Raw genomic sequence first — 27,588 nt, 5'->3', positions numbered from 1 at the left:
ATCAATGGCGTATTGTTACCAGTGCCCAACTTCATACATGTCCAAAGATTCATCATTTAAGTGTTGATACACAATTATTGGCCACAAGCCAAGTAATCATATACAATAATACAAAGGAAAAGCATTTATTGTATCAAACATTTGGTTGGTAAATGTTTGGGTGCCCCCTTGTTTTGATTAAAGGAAGCACTACACGTTCAGCTAAGATTGGAAGTCAAGTTTGCATCAATCACTGACTTGCATTATGTTTGAGGGTGTTTTTTTTTTTATTTCATCTGCTTATTAAAGCTGCACTCTCAGCCAATTTTTGCGTAAATATCTGAAAACCAGTGATATAAGACTTCTGACAAAGAATCAGATCACATTTTTTCATATTTACTTTTGAATATTGATGTTTTATGCTTGAAAAAGTCATATTTCTTAAAGCATTTGTAATGCCTTTAGCCACGAAACTTCAATTTTCGAACATAAATATTAAAATCTGTGATCTGATACATTGTCACTTGTTTTATATCACCAGCTTCCATATGTTTATGCCAAGATTGATTCATTCAAAGACAAAAAAATAAAAAAAAGTTGTCAAAACAGTCAATCTGTGAGAGTGCAGCGTTTTTAATGCCCATATGGAAATGGTAGTGAGCAGAATGGACATTATCATTATAATGCTACTGTGCACAATAGCTACAGTATACTTCAAGCTTTTTTTTACCTTGAATCAGCACTAGTGTACATTCTCAATAAATTGGTTTGTGGGTGCCACAAATACTACTTCTCAATTTAATGTAGTCTGATATTGGAAGGAAAGGGTTCCGTTTTGTATTAATGCCTTAACCTTAAGGTTTTGACATATGCCTTACTTTGTGAGTTATTTAAAAAAAAAATTTTTTGTAAAAATGTTACACTGACATTACACTCACATAGCAGGTTCCATAACTCTGGCTAGTACTGTATGAGAAATGCCCCTTGGCCATTTGAAAACAAAAACAACCATAAAGAGACAAGCTCTAGTATCCACATATTATGCGCTGGTTTTCAGGTTGACAAGATGGAATTAAGGATATTTGTGAAAATATATAAAACCTTAACAAATGTAGTGTAATATATTGAACCACCATATCTGTAAGTTTGTATTATTTTCTTTTTCAGATTGATATAATTGAGATGAATGGGGACAATTATCTATCAGCTGGAATGATGCCCTTGCCTGTGTTGTACTTTACCCTGTGTGGGGTTTATTTAGCTATCGCTGTGCTGTGGAACTACATTGTGTGCAAGGCAAAGTAAGTCAACAGCAGGCTCTACAAGGTTTATTCTTTTTGTAAAGGCATTTTTCTTCTTTATCTTTGTTTAAATATCCCAGAGCTCCTTCTGATTGATAGATCATAGATCATGAGTCTTAAGTTACACATATGAGTCAATTGAAATATTGTTGACATGAGATGGCCTGAGGGCTATAAAGTTTTATCCAAAATAATAAGACTGTCCTTCAAGGCTAAGTTTCATCACAAGTTTTTTAAAAATAAATATAAGACATAAATAAATTGTTTGTTAAGATAGAAAATTGTTGTAAAATGATCTTAAACTATTAAATGTACGAAATTCCTTTTTTTACTTTTTGTCTTAACAAAGAATTTTCATTTCTGTTTATCTATGGGACAGTACTGAAGAGCTAAGTAGTTTGTAAATGTTTTAGCACTTCTGTTTTTCAAAGAAAATAAGTCTCATGGTATTGACCATAGTCTAGATTTCATTATTATCATTCAAATGAAAACTTGGTATATATATGTTGTCAAACAAACACATAAAAAGTAATGTCCATAACTCTGACTTATTATTATTTTTTATGAATTTCTATGAAACCTTTTACATTGGATATCATGAAGAAAAGCCAAAAATGCCCTTTTATAACAATTTCTTCAGAATATTTCAGTGTTATTCTATATACCAGTAATGTGTTAAAACTTATATGTTTAACCTAACTTTGTAGGGACCCAGTGTACAAAATCCACTACCTCATGCTGGCAGTCGTGTATGTAAAGAGCTTGTCCTGTATTCTACATGCTGTAAGTACATGTTTACAAATAACGACCAGTGCCTCATTGAAGTCTATGGTTTCCGATGGTTTAAAGAGATTTGTCAGTGAAATAAAATATGAATATGATTTTTTTACTGTTTTAAACTTTTTGCCTGTATCAAGTCTAGATCAAATTTCAGGGCGCTCAGGGCTGTGACAAAAAATCAACAATGCCATTTTCAAAATGATGTTATGTTTGCATACAATTTGGTGTGCATCTGGATAGCTACAATAAAATGTCATTTTATCTTTTTAAGGCATATAAAAAGAAGAAAAATTGTTTCAGGGTACAACCGCAATTTATTTTACCTTGTGTTCACTCCGTGAAATATATTATTATGTTTCACTGAAAGAAAAAAATTATCCTCTATGTGACAGACAAATTGTATTTGTTTATTTACCTAAACTATAAAATGTTGTGTATATGATGTCTGCTCTGGCTGTCTATTTAGTGCTGTGGTATGCACACATGGTGTTCAGTTCAGCTCAGAAATGTTCAGAAGGTTCACAGTTTGATGTTTAATAAGTGAGCGTTTGGGATAAATAGTTACCAAATTGATATGGTGCGATTTCTGTTTCAGTTTCCTCCATTGTATAAAACAATGTTCACAAAGCCAGCTGACCCACTAGCCAAGTCTGGGAAAATTTGAATGGTTAATTTTGAGTCGGTCTGGTATTTTTGGGGCTAATATTGCAAAATCAATAAAAAAAATGCAGAAAAAATGGTAAAAGTTTTAAGTCTGATTAGTCAATATACTGGTATTGTATCAAGCAAACATGCAACCTACAATTTGATGCAAACATATAGAGCGCTGTGGATATAAGCACAAGGCTGCAAGCCTTACACTGGTGAATGCTTTGTTGGTTTGCCAGAATTCCCGATTTCATAAAGCAGGGCTTGCTGATTTTTTTTATGGCAGGTTCTAGTATAAGAATTCAATATTGATCATCCAAGATAATCCTGGCAGATCCCTGGTCAAGTGGTAACCCACTTGACTGTTAATCTAGGGGTCACAGGTCCAATTCCCTGCCACACCACTAAAAGAAATCATCTAGGAGGAACATTAAATGGGGTTCCCCTGTGACAGTGCTAATCACTGACGCACGGTAATGAGACAGGGTAGCTCTTACCAGGGTTACTTTCTGTCTGTGCTCTTAGCTCCAAAAACCTAAAATAACTTACACTTTCTTATCGGGGCACTTTCTAAATGGGCCTTGTCTGAGTTCGAGAGGGGGGGGGGGGGAGCGCATGAACAACTAGATTCATGATAACATTTTCTTTTTTAGAGTGTAAGTAAGATAAAAGGCTTGATGTCCGTGATGCTCTATGAATTTATTTAAAAAACATATATAGTTGTTAGATAATAAACTTCACTTGAAACTTAAACACTTAAATACCTCTGTAGTTATATCTATTTAACTGCTCCTCATTTATTTATAGATGGGACTTAAAAAAATGTGTGTTCTGTGCTGTGACATGTTTTAACCTTGTCTTCATTTATATTACTAAGTTTAAGTTCTACACCCTTTGAAGTTTGAATGTGCACGACCAAACATATTGATCAGCACATGCAGATAAAGCCAAAATATGTACAGTTTTGTGTATGCTTTAAATGTCCGTTAAGTGGTATGGGTGCCTTCCCCAGGAACATGTTGGCTAGTAGTAGTCAAAAATGGGCTGTTCACTCGGAAGAAAGAGTGTGCCAAATAATACTACAGTTGAATATGTGAGGAAAGAATGGAAATATAGAAACTTTGTTTTAATTATATTTTTTGATATGTAAATATGGTATGAATTTCAGATGAACTACCACTTTATACAGAAGGAAGGGATCAGAGAGGAGGCGTGGGCAGTGCTCTTCTATATTGCATACCTGTACGTATGTTCTCAGTACTTTTCACCCTCACAGTGGGACAAAATAGTCTTACACTTGAAAGATGCACATAAGAAAACCTATTCATTTGAATGTATCATTATGTTAACTCATTTTACTTTTATGTTCAAAACGAAAACAAGCATATGATTTGTGTACATATAAAATTTGAAAAAAACCTTTATAAATGGGATTTTCAATTAATCGGTATATGCCCACAAATAATGCATTTAGACTGATATGCTTGTTATGTGCATCTTTCTGGTGTAAAACTATATTGCCCCCCTTTAAAGGACATCACAAAATCAGCTTCTGATCGAACAGATATTAAAAAATTATATATCGGTATACTCCTTTGTTTAGATACAAATAAAAATACAAGAAATATTGGCTTCACCCAAACAGGCCAAAATTGAAGCATGGCATTTGAAATAGAACTTTTCTGCTTCTGGGGACTAAATCTTTTGGGCGAAGTGTATTGAGGGGCAGATGAATGGACAATATAAATACAAGTAGGGTATGTTTTGTAGTTTTAATTAAAAAAAATCACAAAATTAGTATATTTTTGACTCCCAAAATTTTGAGAATGTGAAAATTAAAAAAATCTGAACAATAGGATTTTGGATCATAGTCATTGGCTGGGTCTACATTGAAAAAGTTCTCTCAGGTGGATAATAATCTACAAAGAGCATTATAAGCTTGTTTTGCAAAATGCCGTACAGTTATACAGTACACTCAAAGAGTTAGACCCACTTTCCGTTTCCCTCCACGTTTTTCGCTATCACGACCAACACAATGATTTTAACGACTGTCCGCGTTCCTCGGAGTTTGAATTTGAGGCCCTGAGAGGGTGATCAGTTGACCGAAGAATAACGAACGCGGCATTTCTCAGAGGGGTTAACTCCGTGAAACTCTGCAGACACTTGATAAGAATCTACGCTAAAGTAATTTTATTTTTATTAAAATTTCAACCGATTATGACGGCTACAGTAAATTGCTATTATTCTTTTTCCTCTGCCCGTTTTGCATGAAGTTAGCTTACCACAAGAATGCAGTCGTATTTCACTAGTTGCACATGCATCTTATAAACGTGTTTTTGCTAATGACTGAATACATTGATAAACACATTTCTTCCGAGAAAGGCTAGGTTACACATTTTCGGAAAATCAGGAGGTCAAACACGCTTTAAAAGTTCACAGCGCATGGTTTTGAAGGCCTTCTTGACCCGTTTTCTGTGGAAAATTCCATTAAACGTCATAGCTATTTTTAACCACCAATAATAAATAGTAAATTCTACATTGTATTGATCATGCGCTTGACGTCAAAGGTCATGGTTTAGTATCGTGTAAATAGTCAGCTGCTTTATGATGCAATAAAATTAGTGGCAATACTTTAATGATTCAAAGTTTATTATTCAAGACAATTGGCGTTTACGGACACAAATACAAATTAAACGTTGATACATGTAAGAATCTTTTACGCTTAACGATGTGAATAAGCATGAAAATAAATAACTTCTAAACAAGAATGATTTCTTGCTTATCTGATTAGACTCGGAGTTCCACCGTGGGATCATAAAATCGGACGATTCTCAACGCTATCGTTCATATTAAACTCGGCGGTAAGCCAGCCACTCGGAGGAACTCGGGGGAGGGGGATTTTAGCGAGGGCAACAGTTTTACCCTCGGAGGAAATCTGTGATCATCGACTTTATCCCTTGGAGTGAGCGAGGAAAGTGGGTCTAACTCGTTGACTGTACTGTAGCATTAATCCATACAAACATGTTTATATTTTTTCACAGTACGAGAGGGGCGTTGCTGCTAATCACCATAATCCTGATAGGAGCAGGCTGGGCCTACATTAAACACATGCTGTCAGACAGGGAGAAAAAGCTCTTCCTTATTGTTATCCCACTGCAGGTTGGTCCATCATTATCGGTGTGTCTGTTCTTGAAGAAAAGGTCCAGATATTGTGAAAGCCTTGTTATTTTTACTATCAGCATTGATGTGATTTGTGTCATCATGCAAACATTTTATTCTTGGCAGTTAGAAATGTTTAAGATAAGCAAATAGAAATTGAAACTTAGTACACATGTTGCCGGAAACAAAAATCACGTGTAAAAAGCACATATCTGTGGCAATAATGATTGTTGAGTTATACCCCTTCTTGACTAAAAAATAGAGGAGCGTTTGCATCCTCTAACAGTGCTCTTATCATTTTAACCACATTGAACAATAAGTATTTAGTCATTAAGGTGTTGCTGTTAGGCATGTGCAAAAGTGACCAATATTTTACAATACGGAACAAAAGTGATATGTATCAATATGTAGAGGTTATCAGTATTTTTGTATCATATGACATAATGATTTCCCTGTTTGAATGCATATCCATTTTTCCTTGTTATAGCTATAGTGAATGCCATTTTTGCTAAATAAACATTTATTCCTACAACATGATTATAGTTCATCAACTTCATTAACTGTGGTCTGTCACCATTACATTATTGTTGTCAAAACAGCTACGTAATAAACTGCAAAGCTGACAAGCACATATGAATACATAACCTATGTCTGGTATTTATAGGTTATCTAAACAGACAGTGAAATGATGATGATATAAACATGAAAACTAAGTATTTACCATAGATTATATTTATTTAAATCGATTGTGGCTTATATCACGCCTCCAACATGAATGAGAGAGGTGGTCAAACACGACACCATTAGATGGGTCTCGTCGAAACCTTTCCAGCGGTACCCAGATCGACCGGATGGCACTGCAAGTTCGCGATTGGTGTCCGTTCAATGTTTTCCCTGAGCTCACCTGCTGGCCTTGACGAAGCAACTGCAAAATATGGTCTTTTCCCCGTACTTTGGCTTGCAGCTTGATGAGCTGCCCAGCTGAAACTTTGCCTGCTGCTATCGGAACAAGCGAGGTACTGTTGGAAAGGTCTTTGCAAGCCCGTACATAGCCGGCACGTTCTCGGGTCCAACTGTCATGTATGCGTGTTTTTTGCATATCGTGTGTTCCCTGTATGATTCACAAATGTTTTAATTTTTCACAGATTCTCGACAACATAGCATGGATCATAGTCGAAGAGAGCGAAGAGGGTCAAGCAGAATACACGACATGGAAACAAATATTTATACTCATAGATCTCCTGTGTTGTGGAGCTATTCTCTTCCCAGTTGTGTGGTACGTAGTCCGTATTCAATATATACATGTATATACAGTTATATACATGATGGGTGTCAGTCTAGAAACAGATCATTATAATCAAAGATATTCCCTGTTGTAGAACTAATCTCTTCACAGTTGTGCATAAACAATATTAAGGTTAACTAAAAAAAAACAACTAAGACTTATCACAGGATGTTACAAATGCCCCTGATTGGACCTGATAATGATATAAGATAATTATTTTTAATAAAAAGTTTTATTGAAATCCCATTGTTTCAAAGCCATAGCTTAGGCATAAAACACTGTGCTTCATTGTGTTTTAAGTGTTAATTGTTGGTCTATCATATGCTTATGTTACTTTTCACATAGCAGAAGCACATTACACAAGTGCCTTACAATATACATCTTTTGCAATGAATGATTATGTTCTTAGAAAGTTTCTTTTTTGCTTTTACCTGTAGGTCGATCAGCCATTTGAGGGATGCTTCACATGCGGATGGCAAGGCAGAGTTCAGTCTTACCAAGCTAAAGTTGTTTAAGCAATTTTATATCATGGTAAACATTAGTAATTGGTCTTTTTAGCTAATCCATTTTTAAAAAAAAGCTTGATATATTGTCAAGGTCTTGGTGTTGTTGTTGTCGTCAGTGTGGTGTAGCTGTGTAAGAACTGTAACCTTCGCCATAACTCGCAAACTGCTCAATATATTCAAATTAAACTTAGTATATTTGTTGCTAAAGACACTATATACCCTTTCACCAAGAACCATAACTCTGACTTTAAGACTTGTTGATCTCATGCCCAATATTTGACTGAACAAAGAACAAACAAGTGTTGGTGTTCTCTCAGCTGCACTCTGGTCTGTAAAAGCTGCTCACTTTGATGTTTAGTTTTGATTAAAGCAACCTAAGGAGCATAATTATATTGATGTTGATTTCATTATTAAAACAGTGATAAAAAACGCAATTAACATGATTGTAAAAAAACTAGTAATAGTGTGTTGGGGCTAGTAAAGCATTCGTGTGATATAATTGTATATATTTTTTTTTAATTTATGAAGTAACTTTGTTTTTGTATATATTATCATATTATATATATTTATAAAACTACCTTGCGTGTATATTGATATTGATAACTGTAATAACAGTGATTGAAATTGGCATATTTATAAAATGTCTGATTGTTTTGCTGACAAAATCATTTGAATATATATATATAAATATTGAAATGATTTTGTCAGCATAATAGTCAGACCTTTGTTCTGAACACTTCGTTAAAGATAACAAAGTGATTAACGTGCCTTTTTCACAGATAACAACGTGATTACTGACAACTTTTGAACGTGAACTATTTGATGATGTGCTCAATTTTAAGATATAAACAATTCAGCTCAAACAGCTGTCGCAAATCTTGTCAGCAGGTCACAAGAGTATCCATTAAACTTCAGGAGCAGTTATGATCTGAAAGTTAACATTGATGACATTAACAATATTTGTTAACTTTAACAATTTTCTGAACAATTGGCCCAATATCTACCATACTAATAGAATTAAAAGATAAAATTTTTGCAACCAATTTTAGTTCATTTCTATGAAAACTCTTGAATATTCTTGTTGTGTTTTGAAAACATAAATTAAGTAATTTTGTGTTTTTCTTCAGGTCGTGTGTTACATATACTTCACAAGAATAATAGTGTTCCTATTGAAGGTAAGACTTGACTCATTCCAATTTTTAAATAATCCAAGTACCAGTAATTGTTTTATTGGCATAACATAAAGAATATTACGTTATACTTTTGTTACTTGAAAAAATATCCAATTTGAAAAAAAAACTCAGGTCTATAGTGGGCTGTAGAACCGATCAAGAACAGATAATTGTTGACTTCAAGGCACGTTTGTTTGTAGTGTTTGGAATAAGTTTCAGTTTAACTATCGATAATCAGTTCCACTCAAGTAACCGATTATCGATAGAACAATCAATGTTTAACAATACCTTACTTGCAGTTTAATTCTTGTACAATAACTCGTAATTTTTAACTATGCCTATGTTTGAAGTTATTTAGTGTTGAAGTTGCTTTCAGTCATATTGTTGTCGATTAAACTGAACATTTCGAAATGTATGATAAACTGAAAGGAAAATGAAATGGTGAAAATGAACTGAATGCAAATAAAGACAGGAAAGAGGAAAACAACGTGCTGGTTGAATCAATTATCAAAAATGACTAAATTCAATCGATTGTCGGCAATTTCAGGCCCAACCAATCAATTTTTTATTATAATCGATCAACGGAACATCACTACTAGCTTGTGTACTTGCTTTTCCATTCTCATCAAAGGATTTAACTGTTCGTCATTATAATTGTTTTTCCTTTACAGATGACAGTCCCTTTTAAATACGAATGGCTGGATGAGTTCTTCAAGGAATTAGCCACAATAACGTTCTTCATGGTAACAGGGTACAAGTTTAAGCCAGCAACAGACAATCCTTACCTCCAGGTCCCGAGCGATGATGAAGAAGATATTGAAATGGACACTGTGTGAGTAATTCCCTCTGATTGCCTCACACTAACCAGGCTTCCCTAACAGTGCTGTGTAGATAAGCTTGAATATTCCTATACCTTAACCAAGATCAACAGAATTCTGAAAAAAAGACATAATTTAAAAGTAGTAATTTGGATTCTTAACTAAAGAACTAACACCAGTTTGACCAACTAATGTTTTAACCATTTTCTAACATTTATAATATTTCTCCACAAATGTGTTGGTACGTTTGAATTTAGGCCTGATATAGTGTATGATATATTTCAGAATTGTTGGACAGCAAGGGGCTCTAGATACAGTTAAAAGAGTTAACCAGGCGTACAATGATGAGACAACTAGCACTGGGCTTAAAGTCAGGGAAAGCAGCCACGAATATGACTGAAACTTTAAAAGGAAATATGCGGGATTATAGTATTATGAATAAGAATGACAAGAAATTATTATATCTGACTTGACATAGTTTTTTTTCTGCACAGCCATTGTTTTTTCTGAACAAACAAAACTGAATAAATAACCTCATTGAGTGTATATGCTCATGGCCTCACCATTGAGGTCTCTGATTCTGATTTAAACATTTAGAAAGTTTCTGACAAAAACAACTGCCATATTTTTGTGTTATTGAGTGTTTATTCAGTGATTTGTGCATTTGCTGGTACAGAGACATTGGCACCAGCACCAACATTAAGATAGTTTTTATGCATTTTTGTTTACTAAACAATTTACCAGTGTCCAAAGCATGTATTGCAACTAGGTGAGATTATTTTTCGGAGGTCTACTCATTAATTCACTGGGTAATGCAACCACATGGTTTTATTTGTTCATAATAATCTCATTATGTATTTGATTGACAGCCTGTAACTAGCCATTTATAACAGCCATGGGGCTTATGCCATTTATAGGTAATCCATCTTCATTAATATTAAAAAATGTATGGAAATAGTGCAATTTAGATATTCAAAGCCTGAACGTGGGGATTATTTCATGTTTAATTTATATTCATTAACCATTATATTATTTTGCATGGATTACATTTTTGAATAACATTATTATGTAGCTACTATCGGTATTATAAAATGAACTACTAAAATCAATTTTATTTATTTGGTTCTTAAACGCCTACAGTATATCAAAAAAAAGCTCACAAACATTTTGTTACATTAAAGTGAAACTTGACCAGTTGCATTTTTTTTGTATTAATGATGGATGACTTACCTAAATGGGAAAGTTAAGCCAAAATAAACTATAATCTTTACATATATTATTTGATAAAGACAGCACAAAAATTGAATCATTCTTGAATCATTCTTTGAATCTGCTCTTTGAAATATTGAGTAATCTGGGCCGATTGTTCAGAATTTTGTTAATGTTAACAGCATTGTTAACATCATCGTTGTTAACTTCAAAGTCGTAATTGAAGTTAAATGGATACACTAGTGGTCTGCAATACTTCCAACAAGATTTCAGATAACGGTTTCAGCTGTAGTTGTTTTATGCAAATATATTAGCACCTCATCTTATAGTTCACCTTTTAAAGTTCAATAATGCGGTCAAAAACATAGTTAACTTAAAGTTCTGAATGAACTGCCCATTGTGTATAATCTTAGAGATGAAGAGCCAGGTGAGCACCTGCTCCTATCATTAAGATTTTACACTATGTGTTTCTAATGTAGGATTATAATGTATTTAATCACAAGGGGGGACTATTAATTCATGTCATGTCAGTTAATTTTTCAACTGCATTTCTTAACAATTACAGTGACATGTTCATAATTGTTTTTCATTTTCTTTATATCATTTAGATAATTGTATTATTAAACTGATGGATCATAATTATTACTACAGAAACTTTAACTTGAAATACTTCAGAATATGATTAAGACTGACCAGAAATCATTGTATCTCATCAAGCAAACAAAAACTGATCAGGTGTGGATAACTAACTAAAAGTAGTGTTGAAGCTTATGTTTCCCACATTGGGTGTGCTTTACAAATGTTGGTAAAGACAATGTGTTTTTTTTAACAAAAGTATTGATCCATTGCAAAATTTACAAACATGAATATATTGTTTTTCTGAAAAAGATACAAAACATACTATACCATGTTAGTATTATGGTTAAGTTTTAGTCCCATATTGGTTCTTAAACCTAAAGGTTTTTTAATACATTCAAAAGTCTGCTTATAATCATGATGGCACATTCGGGCTTTCTTCTTTAAATACTATATTCTGTCTCCGTGTGTCTTCTCATCTTTTTGTTAACCTGGCCAGGGCCCGTTGGATTGTGAAAGTAGCTTTTGAGAGATCCAGATTTTTAGGCCAGTGATTGTTATACATTCATTGTTATACATGAAGAAAGTGCTAGAAATGGCATTTTTATAATTGTGAGTTGGGTCAACTTCAGGCTCCACTTAAGGTACCGGTATAGAAAAAAAGAGGAAACAAAACCTGTTAAATTTTGCTAGTCATTCTGTGATGAATTTTATAGGCACATTAGTTTTACTAATATAAACTGTTATCACTACAATCAAAGTCATACCATATTTAGAGTGTTCTTTTGTTTAGTTGTTAAGTATTGACAGCAATGCTGGAATTGAAGGCAATTTTAATCAATGACTTTACATAACATGCTTAAACTTCAAAAATCCTGGGGCGGTATTCATAAGACATCTTAAGTCATTTCCTAACTTAAGTATTTCTCTTAGCATATGATATATTGACTTTATAATATCTGAAATTATTCATTTTCAATGATTTTATCAAAAACACATACTTGTATATTAAAATACTTTTCATATTATTTGACTATGAAATTCTAGGAAAGTTAGAAAATGACTTAAAAAGTTAAATGAATCCCACCCAGGTCCAAATATAGTATCCTTATCTTTTGTATGTTCTTTACATACCATCATACCATATGTATTGGACAACTTCTCCAAGTATGGTACACTTTTCTAGTGGTATGACTTCATGTTCGAACAACTTCTCTCCTAATCCATTACATGTACCATAGTGCTCCTGTTCCATTATCTATTTGCTCTGCAATGTTGTTATGACTGTGTTCTGTCAAACCAAATGTTCATGTTTGATTCCTTAACATTGTGCTAGTTTTTCCACATAAATGGTTACAAGTGCATGACATTTTGATAAACATAATGAGTCAAATATTTCTTTTTTGTAGTGCTTTTTTGTGATTTATCTTCTGCTAATTTAAGGTTATGACCTCATGTCTGTTAATTTTTCAAAACGCAACTCTTAAATTGTTACCATAAGTGCTGTACATATATTTATGTAGGTTATAACCAAAAAACTTTGCAAAAGTTAAATCATTTTAGGAAAAATCTTAATATTTCAGCATATCAGAATTGATACACTATACACTTCCATCAGTGTTTGAGATTAAACTGAAAAGTCATAATAATTATAGTAATTATTGAATTATCGTGCTAATATTGGACCGATATTCATAAAACATCAGTCAATTCCTAACTTAAGTACTGGTCATAGAACAGAACAGATAAGTTAATTTAGACTTGTATAAGGTTATATAAACACAATAGGGAATACATGTACACAGTAATACAAACTATTTTTAATATTGAATTTTTTTGATAGTAACTGAATGATTTCTAAAATGCTTTATTTTCATTTATTTCATGAAATATATCGGTACATACTTTTATGCTAAGAAAACACTGAAAATTTTAGGAAATCGACTTAAAGTGGCACTCTCACAGATATACCGATTTTACATTTATTTTTTGTCTAGGAAAGAGCAAGTTTTTGCATAAATATCTGCAAACCAATGATAAAAGATTGCTGACAAATGATCAGATCACAGATTTCATATTTCCATTTGAAAAATAATGTATTATGGTTACTAACGGTTTAAGAAAAATGCAGTTTTTGAACTTCACTATAAAAATCTGCAATCTAATTTTTTGTCAGCAATATAATATAACTGGTTTCCATGCATTTTCGCAAAAATTGGCTCGCTCCAAGACAAAAAATAAAAAAGTTGTCAAAACATTCAATCTGTGAGAGAGCAGCTTTAAGATAAAAAAGGTGACTTAATATGTTTTATGAATACAGGCTCAGGTACTATTAATGGTATATTTTACTCTGAAATTAATAAATATTGTATTTATTAAATATTATCTTTGATATGTTAGATGTTCATGATTGAAAATAAATGATTTATCATAAGTTTGCATATGTAAATAACACTGTACATTGTAAATAAGGCCCTACCAAATTGATTCTATGTTTAACGGCATCTAGCTGGTAGGTACTACATCTCATAAAAATAAAAAAGAATGCAAAGAAAACCTATGGACACAGGTTATTGCCAATGACTTCAAACAAGTCAATCTACATTTATATTATGATCAGGGCTCGCATAGTACCATCAAATTTGTGTGTCTAACAGTGAAAACTATACACTGTTCTTATACTAGTATATCAAAGAAAAACAAGTTATTTACCTTCAAGTATAGTATGAATATCATTGTTGTTTGTTTCTTGTTTTTTTTGAAAAAAATCTGATAGGTTTTTGTTTGATCATTTGAACATAATATCAATTTAGTATGGCCTTATTGATCTTATTGTATAATTTTTTTCATAGATGTGTATATGAGCTTCATTGATATTGTCCTCTTGTTAATTTAGTGTGATAACTGATATTCAACTTTTATCCATGTCCAGTCTGTATTATTGTGGCAACACACTCTTGATTCTATTAAAATGATGACACTCAGATGTGTTTCTATATTGACTGCTGCTCAAGTGTTTATCCCAATTTTTGGGACCAGATTATACATATATTGACTGATGCTGACTAGTTTATCCCATTTTATTGACCAAAGTATGCATCTATTGACTGGTGGTCAAATATATATCCCATTTTTATTAAACAAAGTTTAATATAATTATTATTTTACCAATATCATATTGACTGGTGATGAAGTGTATATTCCGTTTTATGGACCATGTTATACATATATTGACTTATGATGAAATGGTTATCACGTGTTAAGGTCCAAAGTGTATATATATTGTCTGTTGATCAAGAGTATATCCCGTTTATGGACCTTTGTGATATTCATCGCCAATTACTAGTTATCGTCCTTAAACTACTTTTAATATAGTATTTTTATTCATTGACGGAAATCGTCCAAAATACATTTGCTCACGTAAATGAATCATGGACGTTAATTGTATGTGTGATTCTATTTTATCATAGCATACACTGGGAATGACACTACTTCCATCTACGCACACAGGTTAGTATGTAAACTACAACATGCCGGTGACAATCACTATAATTCGTCACATGACGACCACTGAATGCAAGGGAGAGGTGGACATATTCAAAATACATGTTATTCTGGTTTTCAAATAAAAAAGGTACAAGTTTGATGCCCGTTAACCTCACAGGTGGTATTGTTGTTAACCTCTGGTGGTGTTGCTAGTTTACCACAGGTGGTGTTGCTGATAAGTCGGATGGTGTTGCTGTTCACCACAGGTGGTGTAGCTGTTAACTTTTGTGGTGTTGCTGTTCACCACAGGGGGTGTTGCTGTTAACTCACGTGGTGTTGCAGTTAACTCACGTGATGTTGCTGTTAACTCACGTGGTGTTGCTGTTCACCACAGGTGGTGTTGCAGTTAACTCACGTGATGTTGCTGTGAACTCACGTGGTGTTGCTGTTCGCCACAGGTGGTGTTGCAGTTAACTCACGTGATGTTGCTGTTAACTCTTGTGGTGTTGCAGTTAACTTACGTGATGTTGCTGTTAACTCTTGTGGTGTTGCAGTTAACTCACGTGGTGTTGCAGTTAACTCACGTGGTGTTGCTGCTAACCGTGTGTAGTTGCTGTTAACCCCACGTGTTGTTGCTGTTAACCCCACCTGGTGTTGCTGTTAACTACACCTGGTGTTGCTGTTAACTACGGATGATGTTGCTGATAGCCGCAGGTGATATTGCTGTTAACCACACGTGTTGTTGATGTTAACCCCACGTGGTGTTGTTATTAACTGCAGGTGATGTTGCTGTTAACCGCAGGTGGTATTGCTGTTAACAGCAGGTGATGTTCCTGTTAACCGCAGGTGTTGTTGCTGTTAACACCACGGGGTGTTGCTGTTAACCGCAGGTGATGTTGCTGTTAACCCCAAGTATTGTTGCAGTTGGCCGCAGGTGATGTTGTTGTTAACCGCATGTGATTTTGCTGTTAACCCCACTAGACGTTGTTGTTAACCGCATGTGATGTTGCTGTTAGCCGCAGGTGATGTTGCTGTTAACCCCACATGTTGTTGCTGTTAACCCAACGTGTTGTTGCTGTTAACCCTACGTGGTGTTGTTGTTTACCGCAGGGGATGTTGCTGTTAGCCGCAGTTGATGATGCTGTTAACCCCACGTGTTGTTGCTGTTAACCCCACAGGGTGTTGCTGTTAACCGCAGGTGATGTTGCTGTTCACCCCACGTATTGTTGCTGTTAATCCCACGTGTTGTTGCTGTTAACCGCGGGTGATGTTGCTGTTAACCGCAGGTGATTTTGCTGTTAACCCCACGTGTTGTTGCTGTTAAACCCACGTGATGTTGCTGTTAACTCTTGTGGTGTTGCTGTTAACTTACGTGATGCTGCTGTTAACCCCACAGGGTGTTGCTGTTAACCGCAGGTGATGTTGCTGTTAACCCCACGTATTGTTGCTGTTAACCCCACGTGTTGTTGCTGTTAACCGCGGGTGATGTTGCTGTTAACCGCGGGTGATGTTGCTGTTAACCGCAGGTGGTGTTGCTGTTAACTCAGGTGTTGTTGCTTTTCACCACATGTATAGTTGCTGTAAACCTCAGGTGGTGTTGCTTTTCACTACACGTGATGTTGCTGTTTACCTCAAATGGTGTTGCTGTTCATCACATGTGGTGTTGCTGTTAAATTATGATGGTGTTGCTGCTCACCACATGTGATTCTATTAACGTTAAGTAGCGTTGCTGTTCAAGGCTTTGCTGTTAAGGTACCATTTGAAAGAAATTCTTTCTTATAATCAATATAGAATATATAGGTGAAATATTATAAGATTAAATAAATATGATTTAATATTCTTTAATAATATTTTAACTCCCTTTTATGCAAGTACAAGCGTTTACGGAATATGACTTCCGATATTTGAAAATGTTATTGTTGAATTATGTTTAAACCTATGTGTTGCACAGACCGATGATTTATCCATGATGCTGAATAATACTAGTTAGTGAAAAATATGACATTTGAACATGCCTGTTCTTCATCATCCGCTAATTTCGCTATGAACTATTTTGTACTTTAGATATCCGGTGCAACCGACATTGCTGTGCTAAATACTTGTTTGATACTGGTCATCGTGTAAGGCTACAAAATACAAAATATATGAAAATCCGTTTCCTGGTTCGTTGGCCATTTTGTGAGGCCTTAGACTGCCAGGAATCGAGTTCCTCTGCGACAAAATACAAAATATATTAAAGAGACGCAGAAACAGTTATATAACTAGAGATATTTCGAAAAAAAATGTCCTGGTCCCAATTTCTTTAAGAAACGTCTCAGCATAACAGGTTTATTTTAAATAAAAAACAGGGATTATCATCTGTAAAATGTCAAAACTGTAAAATCTAACTGAAGTTATTGAGCGACCATTCAGGTGCTCGGACTTTACTTCTAGCAAGACGTAATCATGGCAACGTTGTAACTGATTTTTTTTTATCATTTCACAAAGAAGTAAACCTAATCAATATTAGTCCTTTGGAATAGTGCGCAAGTCCTAAGGTGCCCCCTCCAACGTATTATCAAGTAACTGCCCCTGCTCATAACTTGATGTTACTTTCTTAGCCACCCCTTGTACACAAATACGCACTATGATCGTGCCAACATTTCACAAACATACAATGAAAACAAGACATTGATATAGTAATATGTGCATGTCACTAACCAGGTTGATCGAACGAGCATGTTACGTGTGACGTCGTCTGCGAAAATGAGTCGTGCACAGGTGAACGCGGTATGTTCATTATTTCAAACTAATGCGACTCATAAGAAGGCAATCAGTGCTTTTTGATTTATTGATTTTGAGAATCGGCTCTTATTAAAATTTCAGGCCTTGTTTCAAGTTGTAATTTATTATCTTACCGTTTTTTTGTATAAGTACTTTGCAGGATTTATTTTCACGAACGACTTCACCACATATATATTTTGTATAAAAGTGAGTATTTTTGCTGCCAGAACTGCCAATAATTATATTTTATCAGATGTGTGTTCTAACAAGTATTCAAGTTAAAATCTCTTCATTTTCAGCATATACGCAGACATTACAATACAAACGGCGACAAGCCCAACAGTTTAAGCTACATGCGGGTGGTTTTGAATATGTCAATCTTATGGTAATACATCATTGACTCCCTTCACTGTATATGTCCGTTATTTATATCGAGCACTCCGATTAGCTACATCGTTCTTATATTCAATTAAGACCAATATCGAATTACAACCTGGTATTTTTGTTAAATGCTGTTAAGGTCCTTGTGTCAAAAACAAAAAGTCGTAGCAAAATCAATATTATTATGCATTAAAAAGAACCCAAATACAAAAGTATTTGTCGGGTTTTAGTTGTGTTAGTATTCATTGTAGATTGAAGAATCGATAATGTCACCTCCTCGTTGGATTATAAATAACAAAGAAGAAAATTTATCAATTTAATAGAAATAAAAAATAAATATATAATATTACAGTTTTCAATTCACTACATGCACCTGATCGCGATTCTGCAAGATTCGAAATAACTGACCATATCGCCACGTTTTATCTCATACACATCGTTGATTGTACCGTCAAACGGATACTGATTCTGTTCATGGTAAAGTCTTCTTGTAAGTATTCCAAGCACTGATTGGTCAAACCGATGGCAGCGGCCATCTTGTTTTACATTCATATCACATATTATTTTCTTTTCAGTTCCATTTGGCGCCATACAATCTTTATTCAAAGCACATATCGTCCATGCTTTCACAACATGCTTTGATGCTTCATTGAAATAAAACATGACAGTTGTTGCCCACGTTTCTCCAAAAGGTCTAAATTTACATCTGTCCTCCCCAAGAAACTCGAATGTCCGTACGTCTGTCTGAAGTGTTAGCGGTATCTCTTCTCTTGGTGAGGAGGAAACTGTGTAGAACATGCCTGTCTCCCTTGCATGGCGAATAGCCGGATCAGCGCTACTCTCGGTGAATCTTACGGAGCTATCCACCCACCAGACAAAGCCGTACTCTAATAATACTTGCTGAAAATATGTTAAAATTATGTATCCATAGTTTACAAGAGAAAGTTGATATATGGCATCAATGTCGCCGGATATATCAAGTGTAGAGGTCTTTAATAAATATTTAAGGACTGGTGCAATATGGATTTTACGACTCTAAGTTATACAACCCCAAATTTCAACCGGCTGGCATAATAATTTCTATAGTGTTTTTTTACAATGTAATTTTATGACAAAATCACATATGGCAGTACTTCATTGCCGTTACCAACTCGCAAGGTCGTCATACAGTACAGTGCTACGTTTGCTTTATTCACCTGTACAATAATCGGCTTAAAGGCGTACGTCCTTAGTTGTCTCACATGTTCGGGAAAATCTTCAAACGGGAAGCGGCGGAGCTCACAGCGACATTTGGCTTTCAGCTGAACAGAAGTTAGAATAAAATGCATCACATGTACTTTTCTAGATAAAGGTTACTGCACCCACAGCCCGAGTTATTGCAATAATACATAAGCGCTCCACCGAGGGTTAGGTGTGACGTATCTGTTTTGTACCAGGTTTTCAATATCCTTGTAGTCAAGGACAACATGCAATAACTAGTGTGTGGAATAAGGCAATAGCTATAAAATGTATCTGCACGCTAGTTATTGAACGGTAAATCTCCTGCAACTTGTTAACGTTCACATAGGGTTAACTAAAGTTAATGTATAGACGGCAGCAAAGGAAACACTCTTTTTTAAAAGCCTGGTACAATAACTGTACACATATGCCAAGCTCATTATGAACATGATATACATGTATATTGTGTTGTTGTTGTTTTTGTTGTTTTGGTGATTTCGTTGCTGTTAAAAACTATTTCGACTTATTGATTTTGTGTCGAAAATGGAACTGTTGATTCATGCCGTCCTTTGAATTTAGTAACTTGAATAAAATAACAAGTTATTTTTTTGTATTAAAGCTGCACTCTCACAGATATACTGTTTTTACTGTGTTTATTTTTTGTCTTGAAAAGAGCAAATTTTTGCGTAAGTATCTGCAAACCAACGATAAAAGATTGCTGACAAAAAATCAGATCGCAGATTTTCATATTTCCGTTCGAAAACTAATGTTCTATGGCTTAAACTAACGGTTTAAGAAAAATGCACAAAACATCAATTTTTGAACTTAAATGTAAAAATCTGCGATCTATTTTTTTTTAAACCTTAGTCTTATATGACTGGTTTTAATGCATTTTCGCAAAAAATTGGCTCGTTCCAAGACAAAAAAAGTTGTCGAAACGTTCAATCTTTGAGAGTGCAGCTTTAATACCTGTCGGGCGGATGATATTTAAACATATGAAAAACATAAAACAAAACAGAGAAGAAGGCACATGAAAACATCGACAAAAAGACAATCAACTGTGTACAGCTTAATCAATATTGAATTTAGATAACAAAGAATGCATAAGGAAGAAGACTCAATTAGAAGCAAGCATACACTCGTTGGTACTTACCACTTTTAACTGGCGGATGGACATGCCCATATCATACACAATCAGCTTGAACTGAGACGCATACTTCGGGTTACTCAAGAACTTCCGGTGCAGGGTATAAAATAGTCCTTGTGATTGTGGATAATACGCTCTGTCAAAAGCGGTCACAAACACGGGTAAGTCCCGTATTTCCGAGGGCGAAGACTTGTTCTTGCCAATTTTCCACATGAAGTCGTCGGCTTTTCCATGTGGGTAATTCTGTATGACCTTTAGATTATCTTCGAACGTTGCATTGAAGGTTTCATTGCATAAAGATGCCACATCTAAAACATGCCAAACATGATAATCAATAATGGGCCAGGAATACTAGTTTCATATATTTGTACAGTACACTAAGCGGCAGTAACATGACTATCGAAATATTACCTTACTATGATGAACACAAACGCAAACAAATATGTTATGGATATTGACATAAAAATAAGAATAATGATTAAAATTCACCACAAAAACAGATTTTTAAATCTTTAATTGAATACCAATAAATTATACGGATTAACCCCCCCCCCCCACACACACAAAAACACACAAAAACAACAACAAGAAAACCCACAACAACAACACTCACACACAATGAAACCACAACAACAAACGCTCACAAACACTTTCATTAACATTCGCTGTTTTTCTCAAATGTGATGACTTACATTTTGTGTTGTCTCTTGGGATCATCTTTGGTGGTATAAATATTTCTTTTGGCATATCTGCAACAGTCAACGGTTGAGTTGTGGTACATTTTAATATATTTTAGCAAAAAAATACGTTCAATTACTAGTATCTTAAGCAGCTTTGCATTTTAATGAGAGTTTTCTTCATTCTGTTTTCCTATTTTGACTATTATACGAATGCAAAATGTATAAAATTTAAGAAATCTAAGTTAAATTTACAACAATAATGAATATGTGTTTGAAATAAACAATTTCAGTAAGATGTTGTGAGCGCAAACAAGATGAAGTCAACGTACCTACAATACTGAGAAAGTATACGGTGAAGAGGAATACTGCGAGTGTGCTGTTGATAATAGCCACACGTAGAAACAAGAACCCGTCTGCAGAAAATGGAATGATTACAGTATTTTTATATAAGTAAACCAGTAACAGTACGGTGAAAATAAGTAGAGAGAGAGAGGGATCTTCATATTCCAGTGAATCAGTTTCAGTACGGTTAGAAAAGTGCATAAAGAGGGGATCTTCCCATTCCAGTGAAACAGTTACAGTTCGGTTAGAAAAGTGCATAAAGAGGGGATCTTCCCATTCCAGTGAAACAGTTACAGTTCGGTTAAAAAAGTGCATAAAGAGGGGATCTTCCCATTCCAGTGAAACAGTTACAGTTCGGTTAGAAAAGTGCATAAAGAGGGGATCTTCTCATTCCAGTGAAACAGTTACAGTTCGGTTAGAAAAGTGCATAAAGAGGGGATCTTCCCATTCCAGTGAAACAGTTACAGTACGGTTAGAAAAGTGCATAAAGAGGGGATCTTCCCATTCCAGTGAAACAGTTACAGTTCGGTTAGAAAAGTGCATAAAGAGGGGATCTTCCCATTCCAGTGAAACAGTTACAGTTCGGTTAGAAAAGTACATAACGAGGGGATGTTCCCATTCCAGTGAATCAGTTACAGTACGGTTAGAACAGTACATAACGAGGGATCTCCCCATTCCAGTGAAACAGTTACAGTACGGTGAAAATAAGTAGATACATAGGGATCTTCCCATTCCAGTGAAACAGTTACAGTACGGTTAAAATAAGTAGATAAAGAGGGGATCTTCCCATTCCAGTGAAACAGTTACAGTACGGTTAAAATAAGAAGATAAAAAGGGGATCTTCCCATTCCAGTGAAACAGCTATAGTACGGTTAAAATTGGTCGATAAAGTGGAATCTTCCCATACCAGTGAAACGGATAAATGAACACTAGGTTCTCGTGTCGACGATGCACTGAATATATGTATCATTGTGTAGTGATTTGTACATAGTGTACATTTGTAGATAGACACTCTATTATGAACGATGATCAGTTAAATAATCCTCCACCGTATCTATTATTAACAAGCTATTATTAACAAGTCATGTAAAAATCATTTGACGCGCTAGATATTCATGCATGTAGAATATATATTTTTAAATGTTAAACTAAACAAATCTTAACTGTATTTTTTAAAAAGGAAATAAACTACGATATATTTTGTCTTTCAAGTATCACACGAACAATACCTTGAATATTATGCCTTTGTAAAGCCCTATGTTTAAAATCACTGCATACTCTTTGAACTATTTCTTTCATTTTAATCCTTTATAGTTTGACTTTAACATGAATTCTATGCTTAGTTTTTAAATGTTAAATAATATGGATATTCAATCACATTATGGTCGTTTTCGTGTAAAACTTTAATTTGTGCTTAATATCTGCTACATCTAACACCCGGAAATAAAATATTGCAAGTTGCCTAGAGCAACATCGTGTATTCAGATACGCCGGGTAGTTAAAATGACAATCTAGAAATAGAAGCGACCTTAATACTTAAGGTTTTAATTGATTTATGACAAACAAATAAATACATCAGTTGTCAATTTTAACCCAGAGTTCACCTAATTCTGAAATAGAAATATAATTTTAATTTAGCGATATTTTGGAGATAAAAACTTCACCTCGCCCATTTAGATACGTTTCCAAAATAGTATTTAATTATTTTAACTGTAGAAGTTAACGTTGCTTTAATACCACCGGTCTGAAACAGACGTTTGTAGTGTTGTTTATACTAATATGGGACATCTTATCAACAAGTGTACGATTTTATATCGTAGATCAGGAAATTCAGTTGAATACTAACATAGTGTCATAAATCGAATTAAAATGTTATTGCATATACAACATGTATTCAAATACACCTAGTCTTATATTTCAAGTCTTAACATGCGTTTAAAAAATATATCATATGACGACCAAATAACTACGATTCGGACAATTTAACGTAGGATGATGTCATTGTAAATATAGCCCTCGTATGTCGTCCAGGTTATGTTCTCTATATAGTTATAAACAATGCATTTAATTTCTGGTGTAGCATGTTATGGCGGTAATTGTTACATGTGTATTATCGGAAAGTAAAGAAAAGGCGCGATTCGTGTTTTGTTTGTTAACATGAACATTTTGTGTAGGGATTTCACAGTGTTGGTGTTGCACTGACTTTGTAATAAATTCCTGCCCCTATTTCTTGAACAGTTTTGAGTCGCTTATAAAAGGTTCAAGCTATGCACATTTTACATCTGTCTTAAAAGTGCTTAGTTATCGTATGACAATCATGGTTAAACATTTTTTTTTTGCAAAAGAAATTCATTCGGCTAATAAAAATAATATTCATAAGCTTGCTACGTTCAATTTTCTAGAGTAATTGGGGCCCGTATGTTATGTCAAAACAGCTCAGTGACGTTTTATGGGCAAATTTCAAATCGAGATGTATATATAAGAAGTATGAGTAACAGTTTTCTAAGCTAAAATTCATGAATAAACATAGATCTTTTTGAAAATATTGGGTTTCCGAATACTGTTCGTCCTTCCCTAAAATGCACTTGAACATGACGAGATTTTATATGAAATAAGTATGAAACGCTATTTAGTGAAACCTTTTATGGCTAAAAATCGCAAGTCTCGAAAATCGGTTTACATCCTCAGATAAGGCTGTTTTTGGCTACTGGTCAGATTTTCCAGATTGTTTCCCCTATCTCAATTTATTTTTGCATTATTATTCAATTTCCAAAAGCTATCATTATTTATATATTTATTTTCTTTATTGAACATTCATGCATTAAATAAATATATAATGTTTTATAATTGCATTTCATTAGTGTTGTATAATATAAATAATGTTTATAGCCTATTAACATATAACTTATAACATTACGCTTATTCTTTTTCTTCTTCTATTGTAAAAGTGAAGATAGTGATATAGGATATGACACGAGTTGTCATTTAATACAAGATTTTATTAAACGAGTTCATGAAATTTGTTAGTAAGGGAGCCTCTGGCGAGCTTACTAACAACTTTCATGGACGAGTTTAATAAAAATCTTGTATAAAATGACAACGAATGTCAGATCTTTTTTATCACATGCTTAAAACGGTGTTTTATTACCAATTTAATTCCACGTTCCACTTTCTAAACCCATTGTTTGACAGCCAAAGTACACTGAATGGAATGTCAACGATGCGCCATATAAATTGTTCCAAATGAAAATGACAAAAACAGCTAGAAGTTGTCAAGTTTTAATTCTGATAAAGCGCTGAACAAGTCAAAAGTATAAACATGTGTAGTAAAATATCCAACAACATGAATAACGAACAATTTTAACCAAAAAAACACAATAAGTACACAATTTGATGGCGTCACACTGAGAGTACATGCTTTACGCGGTTTATGTGACCTACATCGGTATGTCAAGTTTTACTGTGAGCACGGATTTAAAAGTTATTCGCTGTCGCTTTCTACGATGACTTTGAAGCGTTTTCTTAGTGTACAAGTCATGGATTTTCACAACATGCAGCCTTACTCTGCACTGCATGGATGTTGATGTTGAAACATTTCCATCAAGAATGTATCCAGAGATCAAGTTGTTCTAGCCGTCTTCGGACGTACGTGTGATGAGAAACCTGTGCTGCGGAATTCGTATTTGTGTTTTGGTAACCGACAGCTGATTAAACTGGCAAGCAAATTTTATGGCATTGGTCGCATATTGCCTGTTAAGATGGAGATGTTTGAAATGTTCTCGTGTTGTTTGTCACTAATGTGGCTGTATTTGTTGACTGACTGGATATTTCTGTGACTAGTAATCTGCATTATCTGGTTGGCGGAACATTGTTATCAGAAAGTTTTCGAACAAGATGCTTTCTGGCACTATGATTCGTTAGCCATTTGTCTCCCGGAAGTCCTACAGCTTCATTATTAAGGTAAGTATTTGTTGGCATTTAAACCATTTTGTTTACAAACAATGCGGAGGGATATCTAGGTCGCGTGTGATTAGTCTAGCCAATAGAAATGTCTGATATGTTATCTTACACATGTGTAAGATAAAAATATTCGTAATGGTTATATTACGGAAAACAAGTGTAAGCATGTGATAAAATCTAATTTGTATTGTTCATTTTTTGAATAAAACCCAAGTATCGCACAGCGGGACACTTAAATCTAAGATTTAATATACATCAGAGGGCAATAATGAATAAAAAAGCTGATGTATGGTACTTCCGTGTATAAGTCCACAAAACTAGTGTGTCTTTATGGGTTGTCTTACCTGTATAATCGTTCAGTCAATGGGTCGATAATTATATATTCATGTTCTTCATTTATGAAGATAAAGGCCAGAACTGCTTTGAAAAAAAATATTGTAATTGCGTAATGGAAAAGTCTCGAGGTAATATTTATAAGTGGCCGAAATGGGAGGGCCGAAAGGTCCCAGGGTCCGATTTGGTAAGGGGCCGATTTGTCTCGCTTTCATTATTTGGGCTCATCCTGTGACTGATGATGACGATAAGTTGTGCATTGGGTTCGGTTTAAAATTGTATGGACCTATGGGAGCCATGAACTATACCTATAACAATCGGTTTATGCTTGCGTATGTTTATCAATAGAACATCTCATTACGCGAAAGTGCTTTAATTTAAAGTGTGAGTATCAATTCTAGTGCTATGGTATTGTTTAAAATCGCTCAAACATGTCACACTTGAATTCCTCACGTTTCGCTTTCGAGTTTTCGAGTTATTAAAGAAGCATACGATACCGTTTTATAGCACCCCCTCCGGCGCCCCCTCCCCCACATGTGACAATCTCACACTCACTCGCACTATATTATAATATGAATGCCCCGCCCCTCTTGCACACTATAGCGTATATGATAAGGAAAGTTTAAGTGTTTTTCAGTAATTAAAGTAGCATTTGATACTTCGTATTTATAGCAACCTGTGACACTTCCTCACGCCCACCCCAACCCCTCACACACAATATAGTACGCTTCCACCCCCCTCACACACAATATAGTACGCTTCCACCCCCTCACACACAATATAGTACGCTTGCACCCCCCTCACACACATTATAGTACGCTTCCACCCCTCACACGCTATATAGTACGCCACACACAATATAGTACACTTCAACCCCCCTCACACACAATATAGTACGCTTCCACCCCCCTCACACACAATATAGTACGCTTCAACCCCCCTCACACACAATATAGTACGCTTCCACCCGCTCACACACAATATAGTACGCTTCCACCCCCTCACACACAATATAGTACACTTCAACCCCCTTCACACACATGAGCAGAGTATCCACACCTGTTAAATTAACACAATATTCACAAGTTACTTTCACAATGTCACTATTATGAAGTTCACAGTTCAAGTGAGTAGAAAATGGAAATAAATGCTAGTCTTACAGGATTACTGATTAGATTGAAAATTCAAATTGTTTATATCGAGAGAAAATGATACTTGGTCGGTGACATTTATTTAACTCGGTATATCACGGCAATACACTGTGCATAATATTGGGAATATTTGTACGGTGTCATATGGTCTCGGGGGACTTTAATATTTATCAACTGACTGATATACAGCACAATACACAATTCACCACCGGTGTGTTATATTACACCTACGCAGTCCTACCCTATCCAGTCATCGACCAATGAACATCTTGCGCCTCAGCCACTCTCCAGTCATCGACCAATGAACATATTCCAATGTTTGACGCATTCGCACTTCCAGCCCTCCGGCCAATGAACATTTCCGCACCGAGCTACAACCCGGTTGTGCCATTTTGAAAGTTTTTCTATCTGACTTGAAGCTCTTATAATGCGCATTTCCATTATACATGTACATCTAACCCATGAACGCTGTACACAGATCACCATCGCTCAGGTGAACGATAATGTGTAATAGATAAAGTGCTCATAATTTAATTATTCTTTAATATATAGTCTTGAAACGTTGCAATTGCTTAAATGTATTTATTTTAAACATAGTGCATGCATTTAAAATGGTAAAGTACCGTGCGGGTGACATGAGGCGACAGATAATATTAAGGCGCAGGTGCTCTCTAATGTGCAAAATCGAGTTTAC

At 34.8% G+C, this 27,588-nt stretch overlaps 2 protein-coding genes across 2 annotated transcripts in view; one reads left to right on the top strand and one right to left on the bottom strand.

Annotated features, from left to right (window-relative positions):
- Positions 1 to 12,077, top strand: part of LOC128224011 (protein GPR107-like) — a 33,181-nt gene extending 21,104 nt beyond the window's left edge. The window contains exons 9-17 of the mRNA XM_052933590.1: positions 1,147 to 1,280; positions 1,988 to 2,063; positions 3,877 to 3,950; positions 5,750 to 5,867; positions 7,013 to 7,143; positions 7,590 to 7,683; positions 8,786 to 8,833; positions 9,502 to 9,662; positions 9,934 to 12,077. Coding sequence (XP_052789550.1) covers positions 1,147 to 1,280; positions 1,988 to 2,063; positions 3,877 to 3,950; positions 5,750 to 5,867; positions 7,013 to 7,143; positions 7,590 to 7,683; positions 8,786 to 8,833; positions 9,502 to 9,662; positions 9,934 to 10,048 — 951 coding nt within the window. The 3' untranslated portion in view covers positions 10,049 to 12,077. The remainder of the gene's footprint in view (positions 1 to 1,146; positions 1,281 to 1,987; positions 2,064 to 3,876; positions 3,951 to 5,749; positions 5,868 to 7,012; positions 7,144 to 7,589; positions 7,684 to 8,785; positions 8,834 to 9,501; positions 9,663 to 9,933) is intronic.
- Positions 12,078 to 18,426: 6,349 nt separating this feature from the next.
- Positions 18,427 to 27,285, bottom strand: LOC128223231 (uncharacterized). The gene is made up of 7 exons (XM_052932523.1): positions 27,153 to 27,285; positions 26,689 to 26,802; positions 21,438 to 21,521; positions 21,121 to 21,177; positions 20,435 to 20,736; positions 19,260 to 19,364; positions 18,427 to 18,963 (listed from the first exon to the last, which is right to left on the bottom strand). The coding sequence occupies exons 1-7, from the start codon at positions 27,283 to 27,285 to the stop codon at positions 18,427 to 18,429; spliced, it is 1,332 nt and encodes a 443-aa protein (XP_052788483.1).
- Positions 27,286 to 27,588: the final 303 nt, after the last annotated feature.

This window comes from Mya arenaria, chromosome 17, assembly GCF_026914265.1.
Source record: "Mya arenaria isolate MELC-2E11 chromosome 17, ASM2691426v1".
In the NCBI taxonomy this organism is placed as follows: domain Eukaryota; kingdom Metazoa; phylum Mollusca; class Bivalvia; order Myida; family Myidae; genus Mya; species Mya arenaria.
Note: the sequence above shows the minus strand (reverse complement) of the source record. Positions and strands in the feature narration are given on the sequence as shown.

What these genes read in the sequence shown, in the direction of transcription:
- LOC128223231 (XM_052932523.1), bottom strand. Translation starts at nt 27,285, where the DNA reads ATGGCACAACCGGGTTGTAGCTCGGTGCGGAAATGTTCATTGGCCGGA. An exon ending in GGAAGCGTACTATATTGTGT is followed by an intron (nt 21,522 to 26,688) that starts GTGAGGGGGGTT and finishes CATTTTCTGCAG; the next exon opens with ACGGGTTCTTGTTTCTACGT. An exon ending in CCCAAGAGACAACACAAAAT is followed by an intron (nt 20,737 to 21,120) that starts GTAAGTCATCAC and finishes GGCATGTTTTAG; the next exon opens with ATGTGGCATCTTTATGCAAT.